This window comes from Bos indicus x Bos taurus, chromosome 5, assembly GCF_003369695.1.
Source record: "Bos indicus x Bos taurus breed Angus x Brahman F1 hybrid chromosome 5, Bos_hybrid_MaternalHap_v2.0, whole genome shotgun sequence".
Taxonomy (NCBI): Eukaryota; Metazoa; Chordata; class Mammalia; order Artiodactyla; family Bovidae; genus Bos; species Bos indicus x Bos taurus.
In genome coordinates this window covers 118615362-118631873 of record NC_040080.1, presented here as the reverse complement: position 1 = coordinate 118631873, position 16512 = coordinate 118615362, and the positions used below count along the sequence as shown (strand labels likewise).

The following is a 16512-nucleotide window of genomic DNA, read 5'->3' as shown; positions in this document are numbered from 1 at the left end:
TAGCATTTGCTTCAAGGACAGAACCCTTAGTGGGTGCGTTTGAGACGCTCAGGCATGCCACTCTGCCGCAAGCTGACTCGCATGGGCGCGAGGGCGGGGACGCACGCACACAGCGGCGCAGAGCTAGACTCACGCTTTTCTCCTCTTTGCTGCCTAGCGGGCAGCCCATCCCCAGGGTGGAGTACACGGAGGAAGAGACCAAGACTTGGGGCGTCGTGTTCCGGGAGCTCTCCAAACTCTATCCCACTCACGCCTGCCGGGAGTATTTGAAAAACTTCCCTCTGCTGACGAAACACTGCGGCTACAGGGAGGACAACGTGCCCCAGCTGGAAGACGTCGCGGCGTTTCTGAAAGGTGCGCTCCACACGGGCTCTTTCAGGCTAAGCGTCCTCGTGGGCCTGCCAGGGACACAGCGGGTAGCGACTGCCCTTTTCCCAAACAAGATAGGACTCCCTCTGGTTTAAAAAGAGAGGGCTGCTCCGACAGTACCTGGGCCACCTGTGGGAAGCAGGTGAACCACCGAACAGTTTATTACGCTAGTGCTCACAAGTGAAACAAAGTTTTATACTGGATGAAGAAATATCATGGATAATGTTGAGCACAGTGACTTTCCTCTGTCAGGGAGTCAGTCAGATCACTAACGTGCTGATGTAAGTCACGCTCAAGGTGGTGGTGGTGGCGGCAGGGCAGTGAACACGGGGAAGCGGAGTCAGCCGGCGCATTCTCTGTGTGGCCGCTCTCCTCGCCGACCCTGCTGAGATGGCGACCGGGAAAACTCTAGGCTCTCGCAGGGCTGGGGGTGGAGGTGAAGCTTCAGCGTGGTCCTGCTGCTTGCTCTGTCCTTCACTGTGGCTGAGTCCTCGGGTTCTGCTCTTCTCTCTCTCTCCCCTGTTTCAAGTACGCCGGCTCTAAAAGCTGAAATCTTGCGGCCTGCTTCCCTCCCTGGAGCTTCTTTCCTCGCCTGCCTTCCCCGTTTCTATGGGGGTGATCGATTCTTTAGGCTCAGATGCTAAGGACGCCTGTCGCCTAAAGACTAGTTTTATTGCTCCAGGCAAAGGCGGGCCACAGCAGGTCAATGCCCTCCGAATTACGTGTCCTGCCCTGGGGGCCTACTAAGGAGTCTGGGAGTGTTCCAGGAGCAGGCTGTGAGCAGCTCCTGGACGTTTTTCTAGTTGGTTGGTGGGGAGGTAATTGCGAGTAGTCTGGGGTGTACGTGCTTGTGGGCAGCACACAGTTAACTTCTTCCACCTGGTGGAGGTTTCAGTTTCTGCAAAACAGCTCAAAGAACACGGCTCACAATATTGTCCATATTCCTTGAGGAAGAATGAAAGGCCCTTGACTTTGTTTAATGGCTGCAGTATTATTATTTTGGCTTGCTTGACTGTTTTCCTTTCCCTTCTTACTTCTCTGATTAAATTTATTCATTGGCAAAGAGTTTTCCACAGACAAAAGGCTGGCAGAGGACACGGATGGGGTCTATACTGGGAAGGCCTCAGAGAGTCCTGCTCGTTAACACTCTTTCTCTGAAGTCCTTCATCAGCCTTTGTAGAAGCTTCTTATTCAGCTGTAACAAATTACCACAGGCTTAGTGACTTAACATGAATGTATTATCCTAAAGTTCTGAAGGTTAGAAGTCTAAAATCAAGGTCTTGGCAAGGCTGGATCCCTCTGGAGACTTCTGTTTCCTTCCTTTTCAGCTTCTAGAGTCTATCTACATACCTTCCCACAGAGCCCTTCCTCGCCTCACTCTGACCTTTGCTTCCATCACCTACTTGCCTCCTTCTCTGACCCTCCTGCCTGCCTCTCAGAAGCATGCTTGTGAGTGGCCCCACCGGGATAATCTGGGCTGATGGCCCCAGCGCAAGACCCTTACCTTAATTACATGAGTAAAGTTCATTTTGCCATCTAAGGGAATGTACTCCCAGGCCCAGGGCATCAGAGCAGGGGCTTATGGGAAGGGCCTAACTGGAGCTGAGCTTGCCCCAGTCTGCGGGCCCGCCACTTCTAGCTCGAGCCCCGTACTGAGCCTATCCTTTTCCTTCCATCCAGTGCCACACTCGCACTGAGGCCTCATCGTTGCATCCCTGACAGCAGTCTCTCCTCCCCTCTCCTCTCCTGTCCATAGCTCCCAGGTGAAGCTCCCTAGAATTCCTTTGTTCCTGGCATCTGTGCTCAGAAGCTATCAGTGGCTTCCCCCTGATTTTACTGAGGTTGGCAAACTTTTAATTTTTTTTGGTAAGAGTCCAGATGGACAGTAAATATTTTAGGTTGTGTGGGCCAGGAGCCAAAATTGAGGCTATTAGTACATACTTATATCACTTTGGGAGAAGGCAATGGCAACCCACTCCAGTACTCTTGCCTGGAAAATCCCATGGATGGAGGAGCCTGGTAGGCTGCAGTCCATGGGGTCGCTAAGAGTCAGACATGACCGAGCGACTTCATTTCCACTTTTCACTTTCATGCACTGGAGAAGGAAATGGCAACCCACTCCAGTGTTCTTGCCTGGAGAATCCCAGGGACGGGGGAGCCTGGTGGGCTGCTGTCTGTGGGGTCACACAGAGTCAGACACGACTGACGCGACTTAGCAGCAGCAGCATATCACTGTTTAAACGTGAACATTTGAAAATGCAGAAACTATTCTTAGCTCACAGGTGTATACGAACAGGCAGCAACCTGGGTTTGGACTACAGACCGTAGTTTGCTGGCCTCTGCTTTATAACAGAGGCAAGCTCTTGGCTGCTCATCCTCAGCTCACGGCCCTGACCCAGTTTTCCCAGGGTGTCTCCTGCCAAGACCACTCTGCACAAACCCTTTGTTCTAGCTGTGGGTCTTCATATCATTACTTAGGCTCTGCGGCTTGCTAGCATAGTCGTCCCTTGCTGTTCAGTTGCCAAGTTGTATCTGACTTTGCAAACCCGTGGACTGTAGTGCGCCAGGCTTCCCTGGCTGTCACCATCTCCTGGAGTTTGCCCAAGTTCATGTCCATTGAATCAGTGGTGCCGTCCCACCATCTCATCCTCTGTCACCCTCTTCTTCTTCTGCCTTCCCAGCATCAAGGTCTGTTCCAATGAGTCGGCTCTTCGCATCATGTGACCAAAGTATTGGAGCTTCAGCGTCAGCTCTTCCAATGAGTATTCAGGGTTGCTTTCCTTTGGGATGGACTGTTTGACTTCTTTGCTGTCCCAGGGACCCTCAGGAGTCTTCTCCAGCACCACAGTCATCCCTCCACCTACTCAAATTCTTTGTGTTACTCAAGACTCGGAGCGAGCCCTGGATTCTCTCTGAATCCTGATTGTAACAGCCACCGTGACCTCTCCCTTTCCCGATTTCATCCCAGATCATGTGTGTATCAGGGGCCTGACAGCGGGTCCCCTGAGAACCACCCTTAGCGTGATGGTTAGGGGACCAAGCCCTGGGCATGGTTGCCATCCATGGCATTTGTTACTGAAAGGTTAAGAACCGCTGATCAGTATCACTCAGTTAGCCCCTAATTATGTGATACCTTATGCTGGTTTTAACTAGATTCCATGCTCCCTGATGGCCCCGCCTCTGGCTTGCCTCTCTTTGTTTCCCATGGAGGTATGTATTATATATTTACCGTGGGCTTGATTACTCCTATGAGGATTGCTTTTTACTGCTTTGTTTCTCAAACCCCAGTAATTACATTACCATCTCAATATTTTCCATATCTGTCACCTAGTTTAATATTTTTATGAGGGGCAGTATGGTACAGAACAGATTGTGGATGCAGAATGCCTGGGCTTGAGGCCCGGCTCCACCAGTTCCTGGCTATGTGACCTTAGATGGATGAATTGCCTTAATTTCTCTTTGCCTCCATTTCCTCTCTGCAGACAGAGATCATAATTTTATCTACTTTACAAGGTTGGGAGGGGAAACTAACATTGTGTGCCTAAAGTTGTTGCTGGGCACACATTAAGCGTACCAGAGTTTCAGTTATGATCACTACTATTATTGCTGTTTTTTTCACCACCTTGGTGAACTGGGTGTCCTGGGTACTCAGTTTGCATCATTCATTGGTAAACAGCAAGCACAATATAAGTTGTGTGTATTTTTATTTCTTTTAGTTGACCACTTTTAAAATACCAGATTTATTTTAAAAAGAAACTTCTTAAGCAATGGTATTCACAAAGTCAAAGTTCTTGATGTGATAGATACACATTTTAAAATTTATAAGAAAATAAAATATACAGCTATTAAAGAATGGCCCCTTGTACTCCACATGTGGGATACTGGCATAGAATACAAAAAGAAGAAAATATACACTTATCTTTTTGATTTTCAGTGGGGAATAATGAATCTACCTGGAAACTTTTGGAATGACCTTAATATTGTTAGAATCATAGGCATGAGGATATCTGAGAATAGGGTTATTTCCCTGTAGGTACCCAGGATCCCAGGGTGGACTTGTTTTATACACTTAATTGGTTTTTATCTTTAAAAACTATTTCTAACCATTCAAAGGTGCTTTCCGAATGAACTGAGGTTTTCAAAATGGGAGCCTTTACAGTGCTGGTATCAGAGAGAAGAGCCCTCCTGTTGTTTTTTTGTGGGCTCTGATGAGCAGGAAGCACGAGGCAGTCTTTAACTGGGTTAGCCATCTAGTGTGATTTTCATACATTTTACTGTATTCTGCTTATTTTGTTTTTGTCCTCTTACCACAAACCAATAAAGCAGGTAGAGCTTTAGTGTATCTTTCAAATTGTCACAATTAATATAATTGTTTTCATAATATCAAAGAAATGGGATATGACAATGGAGAATGAAGGGGTTAGGGGGCTGTTGTTGTTCAGTAGCTTGATCATGTCCAACTCTTTGTGACGCCGTGGACTGCAGCACGCCAGGCTTCCCTGTCCATCACCATCTCCAGGAGCCTGTCCAAACTCATGTCTGTTGAGTCATTGGTGCCATCCAACCATCTCATCCTCTGTCGCCCCCTTCTCCTCCTGCCTTCAATCTTTTCCAGCATCAGGGTCTTTTCCAGAGTTAGTTCTTCACTTCAGGTGGCCAAAGTTTTGGGGATTCAGCTTCAGCATCAGTCCTTCCAATGAGTATTCAGGGTTGATTTCCTTTAGGATTGACTAGCTTGATCTTCTTGCAGTCCAAAGGACTCTCAAGAGTCTTCTCCAGCACCACAGTTCAAAAGCATCAATTCTTTGACACTCAGCCTTCTTTACGGTCCAGCTCTCAAATCCGTACACGATTGCTGGAAAAACCATAGGTTTGACTATCAATAAAAAGCTGTAGTGTGAACCAGTTCCATAGTGCTAGTCAACAGGCTAAATTGGCAGTGTGTTCACTGACCACATACACACAGAAAGTATTCTTATCTAGGTGTGTCTTTAGAAAGATATCAAGTGATACATGGTAAGTATCACTATATTTTATTTATATTTTTTAGCAGCTTCATTGAGGTATAGTTTACATAAAATAAAATTTACCCTTTGTAACTGTACAAGTCAGTGATGTTAGTAAATTTATAGAATTGTAACCATTACAACAATTCAGTTTTACAACATTTCTATCACTACAGAAAGTTTTCTTTTGCTCCTTTATAATCAATCCTTGTTCCTATCCTTAGCCCTGGGAAACCACTGATTCGCTTTCTGTCTATAGGTTTTCCTTGTTTGGGCATCACGTAAATAGAAGCACAAAATGTGTAGCAGTCTTTCACAATCTGATGTCTTTTAAAATAATTTATTTCTTATCAAGGCCACATTGGTTTGGAATATTAGATAAGTTTCGTGTGTACAACCTTACATTTCGGTTTCTGTGTGCAGTCTAGTATGCTCACCACCAAAAGTTTACATTGTAGTCTTCTGTGCATTTGAGCTTTCTTACCCTAATTTGGTCTCTGAATTTAAATCCGATTTTTTTTTCACCTTTCTTTCCATTTTAATGAATGTCTTGTTCCCCTGGAAACCATCATTCGTGAGTATATTTTAGTTATCAGAAGCCACAAATGTGATAGCTGTTAACAGTGTATGTCATTCAATTGTCAAGAGTTTTAGAACCTTGATTACATTGTTTCTGGAACGTCCTTAAAAATAATAGGAAGCCCTGCTTGGGCCGTCAAGTCCTGTCGCCTTAATACTTAGTTGACTCTTTCTGTTACCTCTTTAGAAAGATCTGGCTTCACGGTGAGGCCAGTGGCCGGATACCTGAGCCCTCGGGACTTCCTGGCGGGACTGGCCTACAGAGTGTTCCACTGCACTCAGTACGTCCGCCACGGCTCGGACCCCCTCTACACCCCGGAGCCGTGAGTACTCGCATTGGAAGCCTGGGTGGGGCGGAGACCACCGCACTGGGACGGCGGTCAGCGCCCACTTTATTTGAGAGGAATTGGGTCCAGGAACCCTAAAGACCACTGTTCCTCGGGCCACCAAGCTTATCACTTTGCTTTTGATGCTGTTTTACCTGAATAGTCTTGTGATTAATGGACTGTCAAGGTCTTCGCTAGGGAGCAGAGAGCCTCGGAGGTTCAGGCAGTAAAGTAGCTGATGACAGCGGAAGTGCCAGGGCTCAGAGCTGAGTCTCTGAATAGCCCCCCGACCCTGCTCCGCCCCAGGGTACCGGACGCTCACTGATAGGTGGGTCCCTCTAGGGTAACTACATGGTTTTTATTTTTTATGTTTTATTTTTAGTTCCTTTCAGCTTCCCTGAAAATGTTTTCAGGGTAAACAAAGGTTACTTATAGGACTCCAGACATTTGGGAAAGAAACACTTGTTAGAGTGGATGAGTGCTCAAAGAATTGCTGTTAGAGTTGGATAGGCAATCTCTAAATCTAGCCCAGAGGGTTTACAAATGGCCCTGTTTACAAATAGCAGGCACTTTGTTAGCTCTGTTTGAATAACCGGCCCTCCTGAGACCTGTGGTAGCGTGCCAATAGGTATGCAGAGAGAGAGAGGCCAAAGAAATGAGATTTTAGCCACAGAGGTCTATAGAATTGGGGGAATAATGTGTTATATTTTTACCAAAGTACTTGCTGCCAATTCATTCAGCAAACATTTATGTGCAATGCTAGCAGGGAGGTGCAGCGGATTCAAAGATGAATAAAATATAGCAGCTGCTTTTTTTTTTTTTTTAAAGCCTCTGACTTTTCTGGCAGGAGAGATAGAAACATAAACAATTATGAAAGAGTGTGGTAAGGGGGTATATGTGCAGAGTGTCAGAGGAGCAAAGAGGAGGCAGCAGTCCTGAGAGGCTTTTCAGAGGAAATGTAAGATGAGTAGGGGTCTAGAAGGGTGGACAGGAATTTCTCTTTGGATAAGCAAAGTGGGGTGAGGGGGAAGCTTTCAAGTCAAGGAAACAACCAGTGCAAAGATGTGGAGGCAGGGAGAGGCAGAAATGAGCAAGGCTGATTACTTCAGAGTGGTCAGAGCGCAGGCATGTGTTAGGGGTGAAATGATTCTTCTGTTTGCAATTTTGTTGTTCAGTCGCTCAGTCCAACTCTTTGCGACCCCATGGACTGCAGTACAGGGAAGCCTGTACTTCACCATCTCCCAGAGTTTGCTCAAACTCATGTCCTCTTAGTGGATGATCCCATCCAACTATCTCATCCTCTGCCACCCTCTTCTTTTACCTTCAGTCTTTACCAGCATCAGGGTCTTTTCCAATGAGTCAGCTCTTCACATCAGGTGGCCAAAGTATTGGAGTTTCAGCTTCAACATCAGTCCTTTCAATGAATATTCAGGGTTGCTTTCCTTGAGGATGGATAGGATCGACTGGTGCACAATGTAAACAGTCATTTGTCAAAATAGGGCATTTGGATTGAATTCTGTAGGCAGCAGGGAGCTGTCCAAGGCTCCTCAGCATGATGAAGTCATCGTGTTTAAAGAAGCTGATGGGGGTGAGGGCTGGGACACATGGAGCATGAACTCGCTGGGAGACTGGTGGGAGGTCCCATTCCAGGGAAGGAATACGGTGTGTAAGGCATCAGTAGGACAGCAGGAGAGGACACCTGCGTGAAATGCATCGTTAAGATGGAATTTACAGTATTTGCAACTGTAATGAGTGTGAGACAGTCCCTAAGGCAGTGCTCAGGCTTTTAGATTGGGAAGCTGGATGGGTAGTTGTTTCTCATAATACTGGAAAATATCAGAAGGGGCTTAGGCTTGGAGGAAAAAGGGAAGGAAAGAGGGAGACAAGAGGGGGATTTGAATTTGGAGCATCCTGTCTTGGAGAGGCCCATGGAAGGGACCTCCAGACAGAGGAGCTCCTGGTGGTTGGGAGTCAGAGCTGAGAGCTCAGAAGTAATTTTAGGGCCCACTGTTGATCTTGGTGTTCTCTTCTTTCACAACTCCCCCGACCACACAACAAGAGGACGCTAAATGAAAGCATGGAAACTTGAGATTCGCTAACTTGGGATTGTTTGTACAGGCTCATTTTTGTGAGTTTATTTTTAAAGTTACTCTTATTTAAAATTTTTTTTTTTTTTTTAGCCAAGCCACATAGCATGTGGATCTTAGTTCCCTGAGCAGGGATCGAACCTGCACACTTGCATTGGAAGCTCGTGGTCTTAACCACTGGCCCACGAGGAAAGTCCCCTTTTCTGTGGGGTTTATATCATTCATTTGTCTCTTAAATGATGATGATGATTTATGTGTAGGTGATGCATGTCCACCATCCAGCATTCAGAACTTACAGAAGGGCCCGCTGTGAACAGTGACTGTTTCCCTTCCTCTGCTCCTTGACACCCGCTGCGTCCTCCCCAGCAGCAACCACTGCTGCCACTTCCCACTGCGTCCTTCCAGGAGCACACTGTGCAGACACAGCGCTCTGTAAAGATCCCTTCAATCCTCACGTCTTGCAGAGTCCCAGGTCTCTTCCCAGCCCCATGCTGTAGTTTGAGTCTATGAAATTCTGTTTCCTGCCTGTCAAGTGAGTGTATGCTCAGTTCTGTCTTGTCACAACAGAAATTTGGATCGATAGACATTAAAGCCCTCGGCGCGTCACAGCTCTCGGGTCTTGGACAGACTGTGTTATAGCTGTTAGACAAATTAGTGTTACAGCTCTATTTTATTTGGATAATAGCAAGAGAATCCATCCTTGAGGTGTGAGGGCATGCCGACTCAAAGATGCGAAGAGAAGAGAGTGGGGCAGCGCGCCAGCACCTGGGTGGGGGCGGGGGTTCGGGTTTTGGGGGGGCGGTGGGAGGGAGGGAGAGGGAGAGAGAGCCCTTTGGCTCCTCTTTTTATGTTTTTCCCTTCCCCTGGGCCTGCCCTATGCAAATTGGGCTTAGCCAGGAGTGCTGTTTATTCTACCTGAAGTCCTCACTCTGGTCCTTGGACCTTCCTTTGTTCTATTTTCGCGGGCTTTTCCCTTCCTTGTCTTTTAGCCACGGCCATTCTGGACTCCTGTTTCCTATTCTAACTACCTGACACTGCCCAAGCTCTTTCACAGGCATTGTCTTTTAAATGCAATCCCATTTCCTCAATTGAGAACCAGCAAGAGGGCAGTTTCTCCAATTTGCGGAGTTCAACGTGACTCCTGTGTTTGGTGCTTCTACCCTGCTTCCAAATAACTGCTTCTAGCTGCTGAACTGTTGTGGTGGAGTCAGCGCTAATGAGACGAAGGTGAGCCCCGAAGACGCAGCTAGCAAAGAGAATGAAAGCAGCAAAAATATGTTATCTGAAAAAAAGCTTTATTTTCCTTTTTGATCTGGGTAGAATGTACTTTGATATCCCCACTCCCAATATATTATTGGGCTTCAAGCATGGCTTGTTTTACCATTTTACATTTTAAAATTCCAGTGTCTCTAAGCCCGCCAGGAACTGGGACTTGAATTTAAAATGGCAACGGCAATTTGGGTTTCTCCCCTGGGGAGTGTTCTGGCCTGGGGGACAGTAGAGGAGAGAGTCCTGGAGAATCAGCGACTCCTGCTCTGGAAGAGGAGGGAGGAGCTGCTTTTCCATGCATTTCTACTTGGACTGAAAGGTCACTGATTCTGCCCGAAGGGAGGGGGTGTTCTGGCTCTTTCTCCCTTGGAGCACTGCCCCAGGCAGGGATTATGCACCTCGTTGATCAGCCTGCTTTGATCAGCAAGCACCTATGTCACTAATCGAATATTGAAGTTTACAAACGATTTCCTTAAAAAAAATCAATTGGGTCAAATTCAAGGTTATCGCCGTAATAGTGTCCTTCTCACTCTGTGGAAGGAGGGAAAGAAGCCGAGCTCCAAGTTGCATGGGTGTGTGAGCATCACACCTGCTGGTGGGGGCAGGACAAAATGTGAGAAGCCCCACAATCTCCTGGTCTCCTCTTTGCCTCTCTGAGGAGTCCCTGTGGGCTGTGTCACCTTGTACCCTCTGGCCATATCATCTTTTAGAACAGGGTTTCTTAACCTTGGCAGTATTGATATTTTGACCTGAATAACACTTTGTTGTAGGCGGCTGTCCTGTGTATTGTAGAATGTTTAGCAACATCCCTTGCCTCTACCTGCTAAATGTCAAGCGTAGGCTCCCACCCCTGCCAGATGTGACAACCGAAGTTGTCTCCGGACATTGCCAAATGTCCCCAGGGGGCAACATCTTCCCCAGTGGGAGCCACTGTTTGAGAAGGAGATATTTGACAGGTCGTGTTAACATGGCTACTCTGACAAGTACTGTAGGCTTTGTTCCCTTTCTAAAACACCAATGTGAGTATAGCATTCTCATGTTTAACCTCTGTTGGTTCCCTGTTACATTCAGGGGGAAAATGTCTGAGATCATCAAATCACATCTTCTGTCTCTCTTTCTGCCCCTTCTGAAACCTTATGCTCCAGCCACACTGGACTTCTCACCATCCTGGGGCCCTGCTGGCTCTTGCCTCCATCTCTTTGCACAGGTGGTTCATTAGCTCTGGAATGATTCTTGTGAGATCATTTTAAGTCTCAGGATTAAAACTCAATTGCACCCTTTTGTGTGAAGACTTTCCCAGGCAGTACTGGATATTCCTGTAGCATTTGCCTTACTTCTATTTTAGCACTTAGAACACTGCATGGTAATTATTTGTTCATGTGTCAGTCTCTTTCATCAGACTGTAATTAACTCAAGGCCAGCTGGCAGAGGCAACAGAGGAACAAGAAGATCCAGACTGAGTTTGGAGTGGATCCCCAACCTGGCGTATAGAGTGAAAACTGAGGCCAAAGTGGGCTGGAGCCGCAAATGCTGCTGCTACCAGGAGGTGCCCGATTAGGGAGACACATGCAGAGTGCCAGGCTCCATGTGAGATCTGTGGAGAGAGGGGCCCAGGGGAGGCCTGGCGGTGCCCCGTGTGCTGAGAGCGCCTCCCCCTGCAGGGCTGCAGATCCTCCACCCGCTCCCGCAGCTTCACTCTGATTTCAGGAACTGTAGCTGGACTCCCCTCCATCAATAAGTCATTTTTATATAGTAAGTGTCTTCAGGTAAACTCATGAACCATTAATGGGGGAATCTTAAACATCAGCTGAAGCTTTGAAGGTAGCCCATTTGGACCATTTGGAAGCGTCTTCTCTCTAAATCACACCCAGGACGGGCAGCCTGTTCTGTTCATTGATTTTGCTTTGACAATGTACATTGTTTCAAATGATAAAACTGGTTGTTCACTGTGAAGCTGAAGGAGTGGAGGTAAAGGAAATGTGAAGGTTGTTCCCATCTTCCCTTCATGAAAATGGGATAGAGAGAGAGAGAGAGAGAGAGAGAGAAAAGGAGACCCAACTGCGTGTTACATGGTGCTAAGAAGAAGGGTTAAAAAACCTCTGAATTTAGTTTCACCTTAAAGGCAGGAAAGCTCATTGCCCTCCTTTAAAAAACAGTGTCAGTCTGCGAAGTGTTCTGAGTTCTCTATGAACGTCTTAAATGTGGCATAAAGAAGAGATGCTCTGAGGTTGTATCTGCAAGTGTTGGTGTAGGTCCCTGCAGGACTATCCTGTGTGTGGACATGTTGTCTACATCTAAGTGAGTGGATAGAGCATTAGAAACATCTCTGGATTTGTTTCTAGAAGATTCTTGCTGGAGAGGGACACTGGAGGTTCAGTGCAGGAAAGTCTTGGGTAGTGCTGTCCATGTTTGAAGTGAGTGGACAGAACAGTAGGAGCATCTCTGGATTTGTCTCTAGAAGATTCTTGCTGGGGAGGGGCGGTGGAGATGTAGTGCAGGAAAGTCAAGGGCACACTGCCAGGAGAAGCGAGTTGGAGGGAGGGAGCTTGCCCTGGTCTCGTCTCTGATCTCAGCTTTCAGAGGTGTTTTGGATTTTCAGCTGTTGTATGTATCCTCCTTCTTCCTAGCTCTGCTTTAGTTCATTCGGTTTTTCTTCCCCGGTCACTTCCTTTTAGGCGATCTGTGGCTTCTGTTCTTCATAGTTGAAACAGTTCTTGACTGAGTTTTATGCCAGGTGATGCTGAATTCTTACTCACTGAATATGCATGTGCATGTATACTTGTCTATATGGTTTTCAATTTTATCTGCAGTCCTGATGGCCAGTGGCATCTCAGAAATGCAGAGCTCTTTAATGAGAAATATGGCTTAATAAAACCATATTCTCCTGGGGCCATATCTCATGCTTTTCTTCAGAAGCTGTGTGGACTGACTGAGGTCTAGGAAATGAAGGAGGGTAAAGCAAGAAGGGCCTATTTTTTTTTATTTTTTACAAAATGTTTAATTGGCCTTGCTGTGTGGGATCTTTACATCGTGTGAGATCTTTCTTGAGGCTCACGGGCTCTGTAGTTGCCCTGCGAGGGCTTAGTTGCTCCATGGCAGGTGGAATCTTGTTCCCCAACCAGGGATCAAAGCTGTGTCCCCTGCCTGGCAAGGTGGATGCTTGACGACTGGACCACCGGGAAGTCCCAAGAAGGTCCTATTTGCTAAAGTATTATAATCTAGTCTTGTTTTCTCCAGTGTAGGCCAAACCCACCCATCTATATTTCTAGATGGAGACCAGAGGTGGCCGATAGTTCAAGGTTCTGTACGTTAGAAACCTAAACTATTGCCCAGAGCAATGTTGAAACACAGATCCACAGCACAGCACTCTGACCCCTTCTCCTTTGCTCAGGGAGAACACCGGCCCCTTCTAAAACCTGATGCTTCAATATAACATACGTTCTTCAATGTCAGTTCTTAGAGGTCAAACCAGTACAGTGTATGTCTTTCCAGTAGAGTTCTTGCCAAAGTAATAGTGCAGTTTTTGCACCAGAAATCCCTTTCAAAAATGTTTTAATGAAGACATTTAAAAAGATTTCTTCTATTTTGTTTTCAGATGTTGTGCTGAATGTACTAGTAACAAAAATATCCTTGGCACAGCATAGTATAAGCTTATTCAGTCAGGGAGTCCCCATTCAGGGCTGCGTTGATGACTGATGATTCAGCCCATGCTGACGTGAGTCTGTCCTGCTCTTTCCCCGTGTGTCCCTTTTCAAATCAGAGAGCAAACTTTCCCTGCTGGGAAATACTTCACGACACCATGGACTCACACTGCAACGTGTATTGTCATAATATTGCTAAATACATTTGCATTCAGAAAAATATTTCTTGTCACAGTTGAACATATCAGGGGCAATTAATGTTATTTTAAAATATAACTGTTTTAAAGTTTAAAAAAGGTTTTGCAGTCAGGTGATTTTTCTTATAATTGCTGCTGTGTTTCGATTTTATAAGAAAAATAAAAGTGAATTATTTCTAACGCTGGTTAGAAATAATTAGAGGTTTCCAAGCCGAGTCAGTGAACTTTGTGCTTAGCCCTTGTGTGTTACAACAGAACCCTCTCTAACACGGGCACACGGGCAGATGGCATTCATCTCCTGTTCTTGTGGCTCAGACATCAATCCTCATTTATTAACTAACGGAATCAGCAGCTGAAGATATAGGCTTTCACATTGATAGGAAACTTGACTACCCCTCTCTGGATCAGATTCCTTTCACTGGACCTTTCCTTTCCCAACTTTCCCTCCTTTCCCTCTGAGACATCCTGGGTCTATGAGTTTGTCTGATTTAAGGCCTGACTGTCCTGGGTGTTTTTAATATCGGGGCTTGCTGAAGTCAAGTCTGGGCATGGTCTCCCTGGTGAGCTGGGAAGATGAGCCAGAGCTTTATAGGGTTGAACCTTCATCCCTGTGAGCTCTTGTTTAGCTTCAAATTGCCCTCCCCCACAGATCAGCCTCATCTCTGCCAAGTGTGATGCCAAGCTTCCTGCCCTGCCAACTGGCTCCCTCCACAGTTCTGTCATCATTTGTGCTGTTCAGGATAGCAGAGCAGCATTGCTCCAGTGATTCTCAGAGAATGGCTTGTTCTCATAAAGCTGATCCCATCTGGCCTTCCTTTCCTGAGTTTTAACCAGGAGCTCACACTCCGAGCTTAGCAACCATCTCCTCCCTCAGAAGAAATTTGGTTTGGGCTATTCCCAGGGTTTCCCTGGTGGCTCAGATGGTAAAGGATCTGCCTGCAATGTGGGAGACCTGGGTTCGATCCCTGGGTCGGGAAGATCCCCTGGAGGAGGGCATGGCAACCCACTCCAGTGTTCTGCCTGGAGAATTCTATGGACAGAGGAGCCTGATGGGCTATAGTTCATGGGGTCGCAAAGAGTTGGACATGACTGAGCAACTAACACACACCCGGGGTCAGGTAGAATGTTAGAGGCCCTAAAACCTGGGAGTATTTTCACCCCTTCCATTCTCCAACATAGATAAGTTCAAAAACAATAGCATCAGAAGCAATTAAATATATGTATATATATACATATATATATGTGTGTGTATATATATTATTATTAACAGCAAACATGTCTATATCAACTATTATATGCCAGGCACTATTTTAAGCATTGTAAGTGGATAAACTCAGTACTCAAAACAACCCTGTAAGTTCTGAGTTACTTTTATTATTCTGAATGTATGGATGAGGCAATTGAGGCACAGAAAGGTTAAGTAACTTGTTCAAGGTCACACAGCTGGTAAGTAGGGGAGTCAGGATTTGAACTCAGGGATAGTGCCAGCATCTGTGGGAATAACCACCATTCTGTATTAAGCTAACCCCACAAGAGGGGGCACTAGTGTTAAAGAACCCACCTGCCAATACGGCTTCTTATGTCAGGAGACATAAGAGACGTGGCTTTGATTCCTGGGTCAGGAAGATCCCCTGGAGGAAAGCATGGCAATCCACTCCAGCATTCTTGCCTGGAGAATCCCATGGACAGAGGAGCTGGTGGACTACAGTCCACCGGGTCACCAAGAGCCGGACATGACTGAGGCGACTTAGCACACAAGCCCAGAAGAAAACTCAAAACTTGTATGTGTCCTAAAGTTGAGTAGTTTCTCTCTCGATTTTCCAATTACAAATTTTACATAAGATAGTTGAGAGTGACACTTTCTTTAATCCGGCGGCCCTGCTTTGCCAGGACCCGAAGTACTGGCTGTGTCTACTGGATGGTCTTGTGCCATGCTGTTCCATCCGGTGATGATCCAGCTGCCAAGCTGTGTCAGGAGCCCACTCTCTCCTTTATCTTCACAGGGCCAGTTAGCCCACCCCTTTATCGAGGGGGGCATCTTTTATTTCACTAGGAAACAGGAGGGGAAGTGCCTCACTCCAGAGCAGTGTTGCAGATGGGAGAGTACTGTGTACATCCTGAGGCAGAAGGCCCTGTGGACAACGTGCCCGCAATCCAGGCCTCATCGTCAGCTCTCAGTGTGACTGTTGGCAAACCACTTAACCTCCCTGTGTGAGGGCTGATGAAGTAAGGCTTTGATCTTTGCAGAGAAAAAGCCTTTATAGAAAATACCAAATAGGTCCACTCTTCCCTTGGCACCTCTTAAATTCATGCGGAGACTGATGTGTTTTGAAACATTCCAGTCACTCTTAGTTATAAGGACATGTTCCTAGACCCAGCCTCCCAAGTTTTCAGTCATTGTATTTTGTCTAGTTTTGTGAGGTGCCTCAAAGCAAAAATAAGCCCTAGGAATCTTTATGCAAGCCTTTTGTCTCAAAAGCTCTGAGCGTTCTAACAATAGACATTCTATGAACTCCACCACCACCGCACACAACCCTATACATTATTTAAAACCTGTGCATTTTAAAACCTAACTTGTGCCTGCGTGCCTGCTAGAGCACTGTTGTTCTCTTAGGCTATTAATGGTAGTGATTTTTTGGGGTAAAGGTTTCGGTTGTAGAAATGTATATATTTTAGCAGATTCGAAGCAGAATTTCTTTTTTCCCCATCACTCCACCCCCACCAAGGTGTGCCTTCCTTGTGTGGTGTGTGTCATCCAAAATTAGCACTCATAAAGCACCCACAGCAGACTCACAATTCATACTCCCTCGGTGCTGGGTCATGGGGAGAAGCTCATTTATGTATGGTGTGGAAGATGGAGAAGATCTGGGAAATTTTTTTTAAGGAATATTTGCTTTTTAAGATTGCACATTCGGAACAAATTCAGTGAGTGACTTTTAGGCGAGGAAGAGGTAACCTTGTACCTCTTCACTGGTTGTACCTCTTCACGACCGTGTAGAGAAACAGGTAGAGAAGCCCCCACAAGAAAGAAGGAAAAA

General features: G+C 46.2%; 1 protein-coding gene across 1 annotated transcript in view; it reads left to right on the top strand.

Annotated features, from left to right (window-relative positions):
• Positions 1 to 16512, top strand: part of TPH2 (tryptophan hydroxylase 2) — a 104053-nt gene that overhangs the window by 34088 nt on the left and 53453 nt on the right. Inside the window, exons 6-7 of the mRNA XM_027543351.1 lie at positions 158 to 354; positions 6142 to 6277. Of these exons, the coding sequence (XP_027399152.1) occupies positions 158 to 354; positions 6142 to 6277 (333 nt within the window). The remainder of the gene's footprint in view (positions 1 to 157; positions 355 to 6141; positions 6278 to 16512) is intronic.